This window comes from Onthophagus taurus, chromosome 3 (genome assembly GCF_036711975.1).
Source record: "Onthophagus taurus isolate NC chromosome 3, IU_Otau_3.0, whole genome shotgun sequence".
In the NCBI taxonomy this organism is placed as follows: domain Eukaryota; kingdom Metazoa; phylum Arthropoda; class Insecta; order Coleoptera; family Scarabaeidae; genus Onthophagus; species Onthophagus taurus.
In genome coordinates, this window is record NC_091968.1 from 11,139,569 (window position 1) to 11,158,619 (window position 19,051).

General features: G+C 33.4%; 1 protein-coding gene and 1 long non-coding RNA gene across 8 annotated transcripts in view; both read right to left on the reverse strand.

Annotated features, from left to right (window-relative positions):
• LOC111418597 (hulk) overlaps positions 1-11,771 on the reverse strand; it is a 79,281-nt gene extending 67,510 nt beyond the window's left edge. For 3 of the 6 annotated variants that reach the window (XM_071195331.1, XM_071195329.1, XM_071195334.1), the window contains exons 1-4: positions 11,602-11,771; positions 1,906-2,088; positions 1,395-1,535; positions 902-937 (exon numbers count right to left, since the gene is read on the reverse strand). In XM_071195331.1, the coding sequence (XP_071051432.1) occupies positions 902-937; positions 1,395-1,535; positions 1,906-2,088; positions 11,602-11,743 (502 nt within the window). In that variant the 5' untranslated portion in view covers positions 11,744-11,771. The remainder of the gene's footprint in view (positions 1-901; positions 938-1,394; positions 1,536-1,905; positions 2,089-11,601) is intronic. The other 3 variants (XM_071195332.1, XM_071195330.1, XM_071195333.1) reach the window with 2 other exon arrangements.
• A 5,577-nt stretch (positions 11,772-17,348) lies between these two features.
• LOC139429413 (uncharacterized) lies at positions 17,349-18,742 on the reverse strand. 2 transcript variants are annotated; one of them, XR_011640058.1, is made up of 3 exons: positions 17,996-18,726; positions 17,648-17,942; positions 17,349-17,552 (listed from the first exon to the last, which is right to left on the reverse strand). It is a non-coding gene; the product is annotated as an uncharacterized lncRNA (long non-coding RNA). The 2 variants fall into 2 exon arrangements; XR_011640057.1 differs by having other exon boundaries at positions 17,648-18,742.
• Positions 18,743-19,051: the final 309 nt, after the last annotated feature.

Below are 19,051 nucleotides of genomic sequence, written 5' to 3' on the forward strand. Positions count from 1 at the left end.
TAAAAGTTTTCTAATCAAAAATGATCAAGGCGCAGAAAAATCGGAAAAAGAGAAGATTCCTTAATTGTCCGACAGGTGCTCGAAGATTCTTCCGTTACTTCTTCACATATAAGAGCCACAATGTAGCAGGAACATGATGTCAACATTGCAAGTAGGACTGTCAGACAACGACTTCTGGAAAACAATCTCCGGGGATGCTAAAGTTAAAAAAAAACCGAATGTTTCACTTGGTAACCGTAAAAAGCGCTGGGAATTTGTAAAAAGCCATATTGAATGAATCTCTTCCCTTTTTCTGGAGTTGCGTAATTTGGAGCGACGAATTTAAATGCAATTTATACAGACCTGATGGTAGATGTTACGTGCGACGTTCTCCAAATAAACAGTTAGAGCCAAACGGATTTTTCTTTTTTGAGTACGTATGATAATGTGGATGATGCAGTTGCTGTATTTTATGATATTCTATATGATATCTTAGCTGATTGTGTCCCGAAAAAGCAAGTTGGGGCTCGTAAATATCCAGTGTGGTTTAATCAATGTATAATAAAAGATATTGTATCATTAATATCAATGTTAATATCATTGTATCATTAATATCATTATATTATATCAAAAGTTATTGCAATTTGAAATAGGTCATCATTTTAGGTGATGCGTTTTTTATGCCGCTGACTGTATTAGTCGGTAAAGTTACCCTTTTTGACGTTTGAAGAAAAAAGTGTTAATTGCAAAAAGTAAAGTGTAATTGCATCTAATCGAAAATCGGTGATGTTATAAAAAAAATAATGGATAGAAAAGGAGTAAACAGTACAATTTTGCCTGAAAAAAGGCTAGAAGAACGTGCAACTGAAAAAAGGATCATTTCAGCATCGGGGCGATCATTACTTTAATTTTATTTACTTACTTACACCTAGACGATCGCACGAAGATTTTTCCGGACCTGTAACATTGTTATCATCCTTGCGTATTGTAAAAAAGTGTTTCAAACAGGGGATGATATCAATTTAATTTTACGTAATGGCAGAAAATAAAATGACTCATTTAAAAATAAATAATGTATTGTTCTCGTTTGAATAGCATTAACCCCAAAATATTCTTTTTCAGTTTTTTGGCACCCAACTGTTTTAAAAACTTGTTGGCACCGAAAACACCTACGCGATATCGCGAAAATTACGAATTACGAAGGAATGCGATTTCGTCATCTCAACACGCGATATCGGAACTACTTTCATTAATAAGTCCATTTGGACTTGTTTCAATGAGTTATTTGGACGAACCAACCGAAAATTAAGCTTATTTACTGCCATGTAAAACGATTAATTTCAAAACAAAACGGAATAAATAGCTAACATTAATTTTCATTTTGAACGTTTGGGCCCACTAAAATAATTACTTACAAAATAACACTGCTACGTATTCAGTTTCTTGTACAATTTTATCTAGAATCCTCGCGTTCACTTCTTCTATTCTATCGGGAAGATCCATCGCTTCCAAACTTGTTAAAAACTCCAAAACGTTTTCCTCGTCCATTAAGTCACCTAATTACAAATAAAAATTACAAAAAGGAATTAATCAAATGATTTAAATTAATTTAAACATTTGTTTTTTTTTAGATTCATTTGATTTGTAACGAATTAAAATAACTGTTGGCACAAATCCGAATGATTTTCCATGATAATAACGCTAAAGAAACATTACGTCAAACAGGCGTAACTCGAAAACGATAATAATCGCGCTTGGTAACAAGTAACAAGGAATAATTTCACATAAAATAAATCCTTTGAAATCAAAATCGACCCGACTCCGTTATCCGATGCTTTTGAAACACAACAAAGTGATTCATTTTACACCCAATGAACAAGATAACATTCGGTCCAAACACGACGAACGTTATAAATAGACGTTTACCTTCATAGATGATGGGCTGTTTTTCCCGGAAATAAGTAAGGGCCGGAAACTTCGTAATTCCATACTGTTTCGCGAGTCGTTTATCGTTGATCTTAACGAAATCAACGCCGAATGTATCGGTGTCATCGTCGATCTGTTCAAGTTCGTACAGGACTTTATCGCAGGTAGTACAACTTCTTGCATCTACAAAAAAAAATAAATATAATTAATTTTTATCTTAAATATGATGACATATTAATTAATACTAAATAAATAGATATTATATCAATTTGAAAGTATTTGCTTAGTAGAATTGCAAATAATAAAATCTAGCATCGGTATTATTAATAGAACGACCATGTTCATAGGGATACCAAAATTCGCATATTTCAAACCAAATTAGAAGTTTAATGGGTTGGCACTACCGGGAATTTCATATAACTCGCAATATATGAATACAGTAACCATAGTTACGAAACTACTATGCACTTGCACTGTCCCACATAAAATGCAACATAGCTTAATAGTACAGGCATTGGGTAGTTTTGCAAAGAAAAAGGTTTGCTTGGAAAAACGTAACGTCCTTATGATAACCATGAGCTTTCGACCATCTTAAGAGACGTACGGCTAAACCCGAATGTTTCTGGTTCTAGTGCTAGTACTAGTAATAGTGCTAGTGCAAAACTAGAATTAACACTAGACCGAGAACTAGAAACATTCGGATTTAGCCGCACGTCTCCCAAGACGGCTAAACCCGAATGATTCTAGTTCTAGGTCTTGTATTAGTTCTAGTTTTAGTGCAATAAAAATGTGCAACATAGTGCATAATGCAACAAACTAGTTTCTAGTTCTAGTGATAGTGCTAGTTTTAGTGCAATAAAAATATGCAACATAGTGATATCTTATGCTAACTAGCGCTGCCTACCACTGTCACTAAATCTAACATTAGACCTAGAACTAGAAACATTTAGGTTTAGCCGTCTTAAGAGACGCACGGCTAAACCTGCATGTTTCTGGTTCTAGGTCTTGCGTTAGTTCTAGTGATAGTGCTAATGCAGAACTAGAACTAACACTAGATCTAGATCAAAGTTGTAGCTAATTTTATTCTTAGCAATATTGATCTGTATCACCTGCTTGTTCTCAAATGCCTAAATGTCGAGAAAAATGTAAAAATATGAAAATTGTATGAATTTGTTCATTTTTCAAGTTGTTAATGGTATCACTCGGGAAACAGAGTGTGTTATAAAAAAATTTTTTGAACAATAGTTGTTGCTAATTTTATTCTTAACAGTATTGCTCTCTTTCACTTTTCGTCTCTGTTGCGTAAATATTGAGAAAAATACGGAAATATGAAAATTGGATGAATTTGTTGCTTTTTCAAGTTGTTATGGTAACATTCGGAAAAAGGAGCATTTTTAGGACGAAAGTTGTAGCTAATTTTATTCTTAGCAATATTGCTCTCTTTCACTTTTGCTATTAAATGCCTAAATTTCCAGAAGAATGCAAGAATATGAAAATTGGATGAATTTGTGGCCTTTTCAAGTTAATGGTAACATTCGGAAAACAGAGCATGTTATAAAAAAACTTTTGGAACGAAAGTTGTAGCTAATTTTATTCTTAGCAATATTGCTCTCTTTCACTTTTGCTCTTAGATACATAAATATTGAGAATAATACGAAAATATGAAAATTGGATGAATTTATTGCTTTTTCAAGTTGTTAATGGTAATACTTGGGAAACGGAGCATGTTATAGAAAAACTTTTAGGACGAAAGTTGTAGCTAATTTTATTCTTAGCAATATTGCTCTGTTCCACTTTTGCTCCTAGATGCTTAAATTTCCAGAAAAATGCAAGAATATGAAAATTGCATAAATTTGTTCCTTTATCAAGTAGTTCATGGTAGTACTCGGGAAACTGAGCATGTTATAAAAAAACTTTTGAAACGAAAGTTGTAGCTAATTTTATTCTTTGCAATATTGCTCTCTTTCACTTTTGCTCTTGGATGCATAAATATTGACAAAAATACGGAAATATGAAATTTGGATGAATTTGTTGCATTTTCAAATTTTTAATGGTAACACTCGGGAAATGTAGCATGTATAATCAAACTTTTGGAACCAAAGCTATAGCTAATTTTATGCTTAGCAATATTGCTCTATTTGACTTTTGCTCTAAGATGCGTCAATATCGAGAAAAGTACGAAAATATGAAAATTTGATGAATTTATTGCTTTTTCAAGTAATTAAAGGCAACACTTGATACTTTCTAGTTCTAGATCTAGTGTTAGTTCTAGTGATAGTGTTAATGCAAAACTAACTAGCCGCACGTCTCTCAAGACGGCTAAACCCGAATGATTCTAGTTCTAGGTCTTGTGTTAGTTCTAGTGATAGTGCTGGTGCAAAACTAGAACTAATACTACACCTAGAACTAGAAAGTATTGGAAGACGCACGGCCAAGCCCGAATGTTTCTAGTTCTAGGTCTAGTGTTAGTTCTAGGTTTAGTAATTAGTAATTTTTTACTAAATAAATAGATATTATATCAATTTGAAAGTATTTTTCTAGCGTCTAGCATCGGTATTATACTTATTTATATCTAGGTAACAAATAGAACGACCATGTTTATAGGGATACCAAAATTCGCATATTTCAAACCAAATTAGAAGTTTAATGGGTTGGCACTACCGGGAATTACATATAACTCCCAATATATGAATGCTGTAACCATAGTTATGAAACTACTATGCACTTGCACTGTCCCACATAAAATGCAACATAGCTTAATAGTACAGGCATTGGGTAATTTTACAAAGAAAAAGTTTTGCTTGGAAAAACGTAACATCCTTATGATAACCATGAGTTTTCGGCCGTCTTAAGAGACGCACGGCTAAACCCGAATGTTTCTGGTTCTAGACCTTGTGTTAGTTCTACTGCTAGTTCTAGTAATAGTAGTAGTGCAAAACTAGAACTAACACTAGACCGAGAACTAGAAACATTCGGATTTAGCCGCACATCTCCCAAGACGGCTAAACCCGAATGATTCTTGTTCTAGGTCTTGTGTTAGTTCTAGTGATAGTGCTAGTGTAAAATTAGAACTAATACTAGACCTAGAACTAGAAAGTATCGGAAGACGCACGGCCAAATCCGACTGTTTCTAGTTCTAGGTCTAGTGTTAGTTCTAGGTTTAGTACAACAAAAAAATGGAACATAGTAATATCTTATGCTAACTAGCGCTGCCTACCACTGTCACTGGAACTAACATTAGACCTAGAAGTAGAATCATTTAAGTTTAGCCGTCTTAAGAGACGCACGGCTATGCGGAATGTTTCTAGTTCTAGTGCTAGTGTTAGTCTAGTTTTATTTGTTATTCAGCGAGATTGTTGTATATTTTTATTGAGCTATAACAGACACTGCGTTCCCCGTATTGATCCGTTATATCGAAGTTTTACTGTAATGTCAAATTATATTGACATATTGCATTTTATGTGGGACAAAGTAAGTAGTTGTAGTAGTGCAGTAGTATATAGCATCTTAAGTGAAATTCGTTGCATATTCACTACGATTAGTAACTGAATACACTTAAAGCCAGACATTATAAAATCAGGTGTTGACTTTGGACTTTTTCATCACATCATATATTTCGGCAATTTTAGACATCGCTGCTTTGTTTGGGTTATTTGCATCATTCCGTCCCGTTGTAAAAGCTTCCAGCAATTAACCACATTTTCCGTATAATCTAACCACGTCCGAAGACATTTCAATAATGCAGCTGAATTATGTCTTCCCATAAGTCCCATCTTCGTTTTCTACATAACGAAGTACTTCAGCCATTTTGAATTGTTTCGTCATGATCTAGGACAGCTTTAAAAAGGTAATGTATCTAGCTCCAAGGAGATGTTTTTTAGTATGATTTCAAAGATGACCAACCTTTATGAATGACAGACAAATTTTTCCTATTATATTTTGATGTTGGCGCATTCAATAATAGAAGTTCTATAAGAATTGTGATGTTATGATTGTTTTCTGTTTTAACTTATTAATCCTCTTGAGGTGCTTTCATGTTATCTCTTAGGTGGTCTGCCAGAAAGTTCCGATGTCCACGAAGTCTATTTTTGTGGGTAAAGGAAGAAAAACCCACTTTCTTTCTTTGCCCACTTTGTCCGTCATTCTAATGACATGGTCTCTCCAGTATCTTTGCCTTATTTTTATGAATCCAATAACATACTACATATTTAGTTCTTCGTGTGTTATAACGTTCTTAATCTGGTCACGTACTCTTCTAACTAAGTACCCAACCAGTACTAGAAGAACTACCCAACATGATCTGCATTAATCTAGCCAATATAAAAACTAAGCTATATTTGACTAAATTTTACTAAACTGAGGTGTCCAGACTAGAAGAGAATGAACAAAATTTTCAGAAACTTGAGTATGTGAACTACCAATTTCGGCATTGTACAAGATACTGCGTGTAATCACAATGAAGCAAAATCAGTGTCGTAAGGATGTTACATGCGAGTGTTTGGCTTCATAAAAGAGATATAACTATCAGAAACTAGTGGTGGAACGGATATCCGGCCTATACGGCCATATTTTTTAAATCCGGCCGGATACCGGATAGTTACCAAATATCCGGCTTTGGCCGGATATTAAAAACCTATTACTTAATACTTCACCACTGACAAGAATTAGTATCTCTTTTAGGTGTTGGATTTTTCTTCTCTTCGCTTGTAATTCATCATCACATTCATTGCTAACAGAACTGTCGTTGTTACTTTCGATTATTAATTAAAGTATCTTCTTTTTAATGCAAAAAGCTGTTTTGTAAGATTACTTTCATTTCTTGAGAAATTGTTGAAATGATAGACAATTTTTTCGAATTTTGCAATTTTCGCCGATTAAGTTATAAAAATTCGTATAAAATCCATTTTTTGGAATATGAGTATGAAAATTTCCCAAAGTGTTAATAAAGGTGTCTTCTTTCTAATGAACTTACACGTTTTAAAAAACAACTTTTAGTTTTTGAGAAAACAATATTTGAAATTTTAATAAAATTTTCGATGTTGCAATTTTCATCGATAATTTTCAAAATTCGCTATAAAATTAATTTCTTGAGGATCCTTGTGGAAATATCACCAATTATTAATTAAAGTATCCTCCTTTTAATGCAAAAAGCCGTTTTGAAAAATAACTTTTAGTTTTTGAGAAAACAATATTTGAAATTTTGATAAAACTTTCGATGTTGCAATTTTCATCGATAATTTTCAAAATTCGCTACAAAATTAATTTCTTGGAGGTTCCTTGTGGAAATATCACCAATTATTAATTAAAGCATCCTCTTTTTAATGCAAAAAGCCGTTTTGAAAAATCACTTTCAGTTCTTGAGAAATAAATTTTTGAAATGATTGAAAATTTGTTCGAATTTTGCAATTTTCGCCGATTAAGTTTTAAAAATTCGTATAGAATCCATTTCTTAGAATATGAGTATGAAAATTTCCCAAAGTGTTAATAAAAGTGTCCTCTTTCCAATGAACCAACCCATTTTGAAAAATAATTTTTAGTTTTTGAGAAAACAATATTTAAAATTTTGATAAAACTTTCGATGTTGCAATTTTCATTAATAATTTTCAAAATTCGTTATAAAATTAATTTCTTGAAGGCTCCTTGTGGAAATATCACCAATTATTAATTAAAGTATCCTCCTTTTAATGCAAAAAGCCGTTTCGAAAAATCACTTTCAGTTCTTGAGAAATAAATTTTTGCAATGATCGCCAATTTTTTCGAATTTTGCAATTTTCACCGATTAAGTTTTAAAAATTCATATAAAATCCATTTCTTGGAATATGAGTATGAAAATTTCCCAAAGTGTTAATAAAAGTGTCCTCTTTCCAATGAACCAACCCGTTTTGATAAATAACTTTTAGTTTTTGATAAAACAATGTTTGAAGTTTTGATAAAACTTTCGATGTTGCAATTTTCATCGATAATTTTCAAAATTCCCTATAATAGTATATTGTTTTATATGGAAGAGAAGCAGTGCTTTTTATGGCGTGGTCTGTCGCTTAGCGACGAACGCAGTGAGTCGCTAATGACAGATGAGCCGTTAAAATTGTGGCGTGTCCGACAGTTTGCCGGACGAACGAAGTGAGTCCGGCAATGACGGACCAGCCACAAACGAATCTGCTTCTCTTCCGAATAAAACATAGTATTTTTTCTTCAAACGTTGCAAATAATACGGCGCTAAAGTGAAATGTTCTTCAACGTTATGGCGCTAAAGTGAAATTTACTTTAGCGCCATAACGCTGAAGTACTTTTTTGCTATGTTGATCTTAGCAACCGTCGTTATGCAACAATGACTTACTTCTACCGCGAGTAAACACGACAACAAAGTTGTCATTTAATGACGTTTGAAGAAAAAATTAATTTCTTGAAGGATCCTTGTGGAAATAACACCAATTATTAATTAAAATATCCTCTTTTTAGAGTTGCTTCGTTAGTTACATCAGCATAAAAAAGTTCATTTTGTATCTTGGATCCAAATAAGTTGACATATCAATCAGATAACCGGATATCCGGTCAAACGGGATGCCGAATATCCGGTAATTGGCTCTTCGCAAAATCACTATCCGGTCCATCACTATCAGAAATGTTACACTTATTGCAAAATCGATCACGTTTGAATCTGATTGGTTAAAGATAGAGCATAATAAGAAAATAATGATACAAATTATATTTATGTATAACATACATCTCAAATTTGAAAAAATAATTAGTAACAGGATTCTCGATTTTCTTGACAAGCTGAATATTATTAGTTGCTACCAGCATGGTTTCAGACATAAGCTATCTACTGAGACTGCTTCAATTGAGTTCGTCCAATATATTTACGATTTTGATAATGGCAATTACGTGGTTGGATTGTTTTTTGACCTTAGTAGGGCGTTTGACTCTCTCAATCCCAATTTCTTATGCGAAAAGTTATATTGTATGGGTATCCGTGGTCCTATCCTGAATTGTATTTTTTTTAACCGATCGTTCCCTCAGAGTAATGTTGTCGAATGATTGCTCGGATGAGTCTTCCGTTGATATGGGGTTTCCACAGGGTTCAATTTTGAGGCCTTTGCTTTTTATACTTTTTATTAATGACCTTCCCGGGTTTCTTGAGGATACTCATCTGGTTATGTACACTAACGACTAATCTGTTAAAAAGTGTTCTGTATGGTGTGAGCGTCATAGAATTAAGTTAAATGTTGATAAAACCGTTTGCATCACTTTTTACAAGCATCGAACATTGCCGGCTAGTTTTTCAGATCAATTTTTATTTGCGCAACACACACGATTGCTTGGTTTGATGTTAGATGGCATTCTCTCTTTTGAAAATCACATAGAAACTGTGTGCAAAACAATGAACTCAGCCTATTATGCAATTTCGAAATTAAAAAAAGTTTGAATAAAAATTCGCTATTAAATATATATTACGCACTCTGCTATTTCCTAGAATATACAAGTTTGTGGCACAGAAACGCGTCATTAGATTATTCCCCTTGCCATGCATCTATTTATTGAAGGCTTTGGTTTATGTAAAGATTAATATAAGCCGTTTTGTAATTTCTACTCACAAATATGATACCCGTGGTGGAAATAATCTAGTTCTCTCTCGACATGTCACCTCTACATTTGAAAGAAGTCCCTTTTATGACTTCCTAAGAATTTATAATAGATTACCACGATCGATTAGATCTAAGGAGTACCCCAAAAAATTTTAACAAGTTGTAAAACTGTACTTCTTAGATTCTGTTCTATTGAAGACGAGAAATTTTAGATAGATAGTGATTTTTATTAGTTACAACGTATTATATAATTTACTATTGTATTTTGTTTTATTGTTCTATGTATGTGGACTTGTCACATCTATTTATGTAGCCCACGTGATTGAATAAATATTCTATTCTAAATGTGCTGATCTGGGTGATCTGGAGACAAATATTTACCTAATGTTTTGCAATTTGTTTCTGAATTATGTGGATTACAAACTTTTAAACCTCCTTTAAGAAATCCAAAATAATTAGCTTAATGATGATATTATATTCTGCTGCCAACAGACAATAACCGATTACGATTTACACAATTTAGCAAACAAAATTCAAATTAGCCGCCAGGAGAAAGAAAATTAATTCTTTATTCATTAAGACGCTCAGCAAATTACCAATTTGGCACTTCTTAAATCAAAATGGCGGCGAACACACGAATTTTATACTATTTATAAGTTTAATTTATAACTTAAAATATCAACATATTTTGATTTATTCGTTGTTTTAAAACCGTTAAATAATTCCTAGAATATTTTTGGTTATACAATTCAACATTTGTTGGAAGGTAGGTGTGAATGGTCGTAAACATTACGCGAAGTTACGTTTTCTGAGCGTCGAGCATGGATCTATTTTTGAAAACGACATCCGATAGGGCCTCCACGACGAGCTTTTGCCTCGGAATTATACCTACACACTCCCGCATATTGAGCAACACGTTTTTTTTCAACCCGCGGAAATCTCTGTCGAAAGCGCCAAGAAAAATTTTGAAACAACATCGTTTTATAAATCGAAATAGATTTTTACATTGTATTTTTATGTTATATTAAAAAAATGGGTGAAATCAAGATTCTCGTTATAGAATAGATAGAAAAATAAATCATTTAGATAAAACTGAAGTTGATACAATAATTTGGACAAAAGCCAATGAATTTAAAACCATCAATTATAAACCGGGCCAACTTCGGATAACCAAATCTGAAAACCTAATCTAAACCAAGAAAAAAAAATAAATATCTAATCTAATTTAAAAATGAGAATTAACATCTAAGTTTTTGCGAAGAATTTGATTTAGTGCGTTTCCCACAAACTTTTCGAACTTGATTGGTTGAGATTGACGTGTCGATAAATTGACAAAACTCCAAGCATTTTTAGAACTACAACCGAGTTAAGACCAATATTTTTAGATACGGCCCTGGGACGTGGTAGCTTTTTGTTTCGTTTATTTTCGTTTGCTAACATTTTATCTGGAGACGTTTTATTTCGAGGAGTTTTTAGGAGGAGCGCTTTATTTCACTGCTACTCAAAAACGACTTTGAAATTAAAAAAACATAATCGGTCAAGATGAAAATGATTTAAAAAGATTTAAAATAAAAATACATCGAAGAAAAGTCGGCACGTGACGTAGCCTAACATATGATGCCCAAAAATAACCGTCTCAGATTTGAGAATGAGAGAACGACGAGACGAAAATTTTTCGGAGGTCAAACGTCTTCACCGACTTAATACCGATCAATTTCGATTATAAACAAATAATAAAAAATTTAAGCGTCTCATAAAATTTTTCTCGATTCATCAAAACATTAAAAGAAAATTAACAAGGTCTGACAGTTAAGTTAAATCAAAAAAAAATTATGTTAACTTTTTTTAAGTTTTAAGCGTGTGCGCAATGAAAACTTTAAATTTAGAGCATTCAGTTGTCTCCTCTTAGGTGGAGGTCTCGACGCCGCGTGAGTGGAACGTCCACGAGCCAAATCTGGCGATACGATATCCAACTCCACAAATGTTCCCCGATCGCTCCCGAATCCCACTGCTACTAAGTACAGACGGAGAACGAGATCGTTCCGCATTCCCCGGGAATAACTATTAACTTAAATTCAAACACCGAACCGTCATCGGGGGGTTCACTTACACCAGAATACGGCCACGTAGTCCTTCTCGGCGAGGACGCGTTCCAGTTGCTTTGCCGTCACCTCTTCGATGACGGGCTCTGGGGCCGAGGGGCCTCGTTTGGCCGCCACCAACGCCGCCGCGAACAGCAACCACAGCCACATACCGCCGTCCACTGCCTCTCAAACCGGGACTAAATGGACGACGTACAGCGTCGCGACGCCCTATCCCCACCTCAACATCTCTAACTATACCCGATCATTTGCCAATCTTCATTCTATTAAGACATTATAAAGTTCTTTTTTGGTATACAATCTAGCAGAAGTAGATAATCTTATACTCTTCATTATCAGAAAAAGACTTTCATCATTCGCTGGTTTTCAAAATTGTTTGATAATCTTAACAGAAATCTGCAGGAGTTGAAGATTTAATTTTTATTTTATCTTGTTTTAAGTTCCCAAATAGCTTCATCAACTAAAAGATAAGAAAATGTTTCAGAAGGGATTAATTATAGAGAATATTAATTCTTAAGCAATAGTCAAAAGTTCATTATAAATGCAACCAACTTTGCCTCATAAAATGGTGAATCATAAAAATGTTTAAAGATTTATTTTAACAATATTTAGTGCAGCCCAATATGAATCAGTTAATAAAACCTAATTATACAGGATGTACAAAAAGTATGAAATAATGGTTCTACAGCATAAACTTCAACTTATATAAAATAAACTTTTAAACAAAAGTAACTTGAAACTATTTTCCGCATGTTTTGGCATAGAAATAATATAAAAATAATGACGGCAGTCTGAGTTACGACATGGTGAGTGTGTTTTTTAAATGGAACATCCTGTATATTTTAAGGTTTTTGGATTCCTTTTTACAAAATGCCATAAGGTTTTAATGCTTTAAACTGCATAGTTTTCGAGATATTGAAACTTTTATTTAAAAAGGTTTGACATAGCGACAACCAAAGCCTTGACGTCATAGAAATGGGCGGAGCTTATACCGACTCCAAACATCACCGGTAAATCACCGGCAATTTTTCATTAGTGTTTAAATAAAATAAACTAACTGACTTAGGGCCGGTATATCAATGTCGAGTTAAATCTGTTAGATACGCAACTCGTGGATAAACTTGCCTAACAGATAACCTCAGTGAACCGTTTATCCAGCAACTTTCTACCCGACAGGCAGCAACCTACGAGATAGAATATAGATGCTACCCCTGAGCGTTAACATTAGAAACGGAAATGAAACGTAATTGGTGAAATTTTAATAATTGACTTTAGTTTATGAAGTTGATATAAACAGCTGATCGTGTTTTGGAGATTACCATTCCTGTGTGCTTTCGGTATTGTGCTTTGTTTTCGAAAACCTCTTTTATAATGGATTCCTACATGAATATTTATTAGACAGCGATAAAGATGAGGATATTGTCCAACTCTTAAATTATAAACGACGACCATATATTATAAAAGAAAGACAAAAGTCAAAACCACTTTGAGGAGTTGGACGACCACGTTTTTTTGTTAGATTTCGGTTAAAAAAGGACAGTTTTGTTGATCTTGGTTAAAATTGAGACGAGTTTATACTGTATTAGATTATAGATTATATTATTATTATTTTTTTAATTACTAGATTATTATTTATTTTCTATAACAATTTTATATTCGTTTGCCAAATCCATCAGCAAGTTCTTTTCTGCTGTACTAAAATTTGATGATCTTTTCTTTCTCTTGCTTATCCATCACCACAATTATAAGCTTAATTTATTTTTGACGTTATATTTTGATTTTATTGTCATTTACTCACATTTTTTTGACAATATCTAATAGGTATACCCTTAACCAGTACTTCAATCTGGTGGGTATCCAAATGTCATATTTATCTATAAGATTACCCTAAACTAGGAGTGGATAACCTATTCGTCGACGTTATCTATCAGCTACAATTTTAATTGACAGATAATTCGTCTTAACTAGATATTGAAAAACCGGCCCTAAGGCCCACTTTTACCACCTCTAGATAAATTTAACCGATAGATAATTACCATGGTTACAGCGGTTTTAAGCGCTCTCATTGGCTAAGAGCACCAATTTATCTATCGGCTAAATTTATCAAGAGGTGGTAAAAGTGGGCCTTAGGCAGTCTATTATGGTGTCATTATGGAATAGACAACCTAAGCCTTGACGTCACAGGGATGGGTGGAGCTTATATCGACTCCAAACATCTTTGTTGCTAACGAATCTTTTTAAATAAAAGTTTCAATATCTCGAAAATTATGCAGTTTAAAGCATTAAAACCTTATGGCATTTCGCAACACCTTGTCAAAAGGAATCCAAAAACCTTAAAATATACAGGGTGTTTCATTTAAAAAACACACTCACCATGTCGCAACTCAGACTGCCGTCATCATTTTTATTTTATTTCTACGTCAAAATATGCGGAAAATATTTCAAGTTACATTTATTTAAAACTTTTTTTAATATAAGTTGAAGTTTAGGCTGTAGAACCATTATTCCATACTTTTTATACACCCTGTATAACTTGCCATACTATTACAATAGCAAGAATTCTCAACACATTTTTAGACCTCTATCAAGTTGGCACTACATCTTGCGATTTGAACAAAAAAATTATTGTATTAATTGTCGCTTAATTTGTTGTAATTTGTCGTAAAGTTTACAAATTTATCGCGTCCTGTTTTATAAACAATATTTGAAGTATTGCATTTTTGAGTTAGTGCTAATGACGTCATAAATTGTCGCTTAATTAAGTAGATCTAAGGCTGTACAGCATGGTAAAATAAATGATTGCTATACATCTGTCCGAAGATATATCTACAGAAAGCGAAGAGCCTACAGAACAACTAGATATTGATTTAGATTCCATAAATTGCAGCCACGAAAAAGATGATGATGAATGTCTTAGTGTGAAAGAAAATTTTAGTTGAGGTTATTGGGGTTTAGAAACTAAACAAGAAGTAAATTCTGTTATCCGATCAGAAGAAGAGGATAGAGATAATCCGCGGGTCTGTCCCCAAATAACTGTTTATTTGTTAAAAAAATTAGAAACGGTTCCATTATGGGGCAACATTTGTACGATATCTTTTGGTTACGGTCGTACACCTGCATCCAGTGCGCATATTGAATCTGAGTTTAACTTAAGCCGGATTTATATTTGTCTGACGTGTTGTGTCGTGATGCGCTCTGACGTAATGGTTAGTGTTCACATTTATATGTTGTGTTCTGACGCCCTCTGGCGATATTTTGAATCAATACAATCGTAGCACTCAGAGAGTTCATACGTGGGTCTATAATGTTTTCCCATGAATCTTCTGATTCAAATTATGAAGAAGATATTCATTTTATGGTACTGGCAACTCTTCTAAAAAAAAGAAAAAGAGAGAAGATATTGGGTTCATCCACTGAACAGAAAGAGAGAGGCTAAAGGAGAATTTCAACGCCTGGTTAAAGAGCTTGAGAGTGATGCTGATAATGTTAAATGTAATTAAATTTAATATTGAAAGAAAGAAGAAACGCAAATCTGACGAGTCATAAGACAGGTGTACACTTGTCTGATCTGTCGTTATGCGTCACTTCCCACTCCACTGCTCTGACGGACATCGGGATCGCTGCTGATGCGACACAACACAAGGCACCACAACACATTGCGACACACAAATATGAATCTCACCATAGTAAATGTATTCAACCGATACCGTTAACTAATATAACTGATAACTAAGAGTTGTAACATTGTTTTTGTAATTTTCTTTAGTTAAATATATGCCATTAAAGTGAACCAAATTTGATTTGTCTAGAACTATTATTTAAAAAGTGACATATGTATATCGAAAAGTGTTCCCCTAATTTTTTTGAGCAGGGTATACAGGGTGTTCCGGTGACTCGGGGCATAAAATTAACCGCCTATACTGTTATATTAATGTTTGTGTGCAGTATTTTACTTAGAAATAACCACATATTGAACGTCTTCTTCAAAGTGCTCTACCTCCCCTAGGAAGCATTTTAGGACACATTTTTATATGAACTTTCCTTCATGATTTTTTATGTAGAATCACACCTTTAAATATATGAACACAATTTCCGGACCACCTGTATATTTATACAGGGTGTTCCGGTGACTCGGGGAATAAAATTAACCTCATATAGTAGAGCAAAAATGATGACGATTCGTGAAAAAAAATTATTATAAAAGTCTTCAAATGGTCAAGATATGGGCCATCAAAGTTCAAATATTTTAACACATTTTTCTAAATATCTTCAATACCATTTATGATAGAGCGTTGAAATTTGGTACAGGGTAAACAAATATCAAGCAAAATCATTAAACTAATTTTCACTTTGATTGGGCGGCGACAACCATGCTATACAGGCTGTCCCTAAAATTTGTTTGCTCAGAACTTTTTTGTTCGCTCGTAACCCTACATTTATTTTTGTACTTTTTAATAGAAAATTTATTTTAGAAACTTTTATCACTCTTTGAAAATTTTGATAACATTGACCGTTTTCGAGTTATACGCAAAAATGTTAAGCTTTGATTTCAATCGTAACAAACAAAAAAAGGAAACATATTCCGTAAGATCTGAGTTGGCGTTTTCAATTGTCATTGAAAAACAACCATTATTTGCATAAATTTCTAAGTGCAGATTTAGTTAAATCCAGCGTTAATTTATTTTAGTTGAATAAAAGAATGTAATTTCCAAAACGATAAATAAAAACCTGTTTTACAATATTCCACTCAGCCATAATGAAAAGCTTTCAGAGTGCTTTCCCTGAAGTGAAAGCTAAAAAAACAACTGGGGGTAAAAATCTGAAATGGCCAACACTGAGTGTAGAACTATTAAAGAATAAATTAGACGCCTTGTACACAGTAATTAGAGTAACAAAGAAGAGCCACTTGCAGGAAATATACAAGACATTAAAAGCAGAATACGCAAAGAAATTAAATCAAGCGAAGATTGAAGCTTATGGAAAGTATATAAGTCGATCCGATAATAAAATTTCAACGGCTTGGAAATTAGTCAAACAAGAAACGGGAAAGTCTAGAAAAACACCAGTAGAGTACCCAGAGCTGAATGTTGAAGATTTAAACCTTTTCTTCTCACAGGTTGAGACTACACCAGGACGCTCTACAGTCAACTGCATAGATCCTATCAGCTTGATAGATTCGCCAACTTCAAGTATGGTATCCCTGGGTGAAGTGGACGAACAGCAGATTGGGAATATAATACAAGGCCTAAAGGCAAAAAATACCAAGGACATATATGAACTGTCATCAGCACTAATAAAACAATTAGAACAAATTATAAGCAAACACCTATGTTTTGTTATAAACAAATGTCTACTAGAAGGAGTTTTTCCAAAGGAGCTAAAGTCGGCAAAGATAACACCAGTACATAAGAAGGGAGATAAAAGTGTATGTAGTAATTACAGACCAATATCTATATTGCCTACCTTATCAAAAATATTCGAAATAGTGGTTAACGAAAAATTGGTAGACTATTTCAACAATAACAAATTGTTTACCAATTGTCAACATGGTTACCAAAAACAAAAATCTGCTATAACTGCTCTATTAAGTGTATTGGGAGCGGTAATCCATGGTTTCAATCAAGAACAGTTCACCCAAATCGCCTTTTGTGACTTAAGTAAAGCCTTCGATTCAGTGGACCATTCGATACTGACAGCCAAATTAGAAAAATATGGAATAAAGAACACTGCACTGGGGTTTTTGGTATCATATCTGAAGACTAGAAAACAATCGGTCTTTTGGAGGGGCAAACAATCCACCTGGAGAGAAGTGAGAAGTGGAGTGCCTCAGGGTTCGATCTTAGGTCCATTACTTTTCCTTATATACATCAATGACTTACCAGGTAGTGTTCCAGCAGAACGAATTTGTCTTTATGCAGATGACACATCTTTTATTACGAGAAGTGGCGACATCAAGGAGCTGGAAGAAAAAACAAAACAAAATATAGAAAAAGCTGAACATTGGTTCTACATAAATAAGTTAAAGATGAATAAAGAAAAAACAAACATACTTACCTTTCACACAAGACGATGCGATGGAGTGATAGATAAATCCATAAAGTTCCTTGGAGTTACTATTTCAGAAACTCTTAAATGGTCTAAACACATATCAAACCTGAAAGGGCGACTGTCTAGTGCTCTGTATTGCCTTAAAACAATACGTTCAAACCTTCCACCCGAGACATTCCGAAGCGTTTACTTCGCATATTTCCATGCTATCGCGACGTATGGGATCATTACGTGGGGTGCATCTAGAGAGATGGAAGCCATTTTCGTTATGCAAAAGAAGGCAGTTCGGATACTGGCTGGACTAAAAAATCAAGAGAGTTGTAGAAGCCAATTTAAAAAATTAAAAATACTTACCTTGCCGTGCTGTTTTATACGCTCCTGTCTAGAGTATACTCATAATAATAAAGATTTGATGCTGAAACACGTAGACAATCACGAACACAACACCCGATACAAAGAAAATATTGTGACTCCATATCACCGAGTGGTCAAATCACAAAACACATACGATTATATAGCCGTCAAATTATATAACGCACTACCATTGGAAACAAGAAGCATGGAAGTAAAACAGTTTCGAATCACTGTCAAGAATATTCTCTTGGAAAATGAATACTATACTGTGCAAGAATACTTTGAATGGATGACCGAGAAATGAATCATCGGAAATTGTTATATTTTATTATTTGTAGCTGGCATTTCCTTTATGTGAACACTATTAATTGTTTTCTTTTCTTTTGACGTCAATACTGTACCATGCTGTACTTTGTTTAAATAAAGTTATTATTATTATTATTATTATTATTATTTAATTTTCACGGTAACAACAAATAAGAACATAACAAAAATTCTAACAAAAATATTAACAAGAACAATAAAATTATAAACAAATAGTAATAAATAAAAAAGAAGAAAAAAATACTAAAGCAGATGTTCAAAAACCTGCCTGATATCGCCGTCTTAAATTAAAGCGCACTCTGCGGAGACCATTGATCTCAGTTCGAAGTTGATCAAATGAATCAACAATTCGCAACTTCAGTTGATCAAGTGAAGTTATTTCAACGCAGTAAACTAGCGATTTAACGCGTTAATATTTTTGTTAGAATTTTTGTTATGTTCTTGTTTGTTGTTACCGTGAAAATTAAATTTATCGTTTTGGAAATTACATTCTTTTATTCAACTAAAATAAATTAACGCTGGATTTAACTAAATCTGCATTTAGAAATTTATGCAAATAATGGTTATTAGCTCAGTTCGTTTTTCAATTGTCATTGCCAACTCAGATCTTACGGAATATGTTTCCTTTTTTTGTTTGTTACGATTGAAATCAAAGCTTAACATTTTTGCGTATAACTCGAAAACGGTCAATGTTATCAAAATTTTCAAAGAGTGATAAAAGTTTCTAAAATA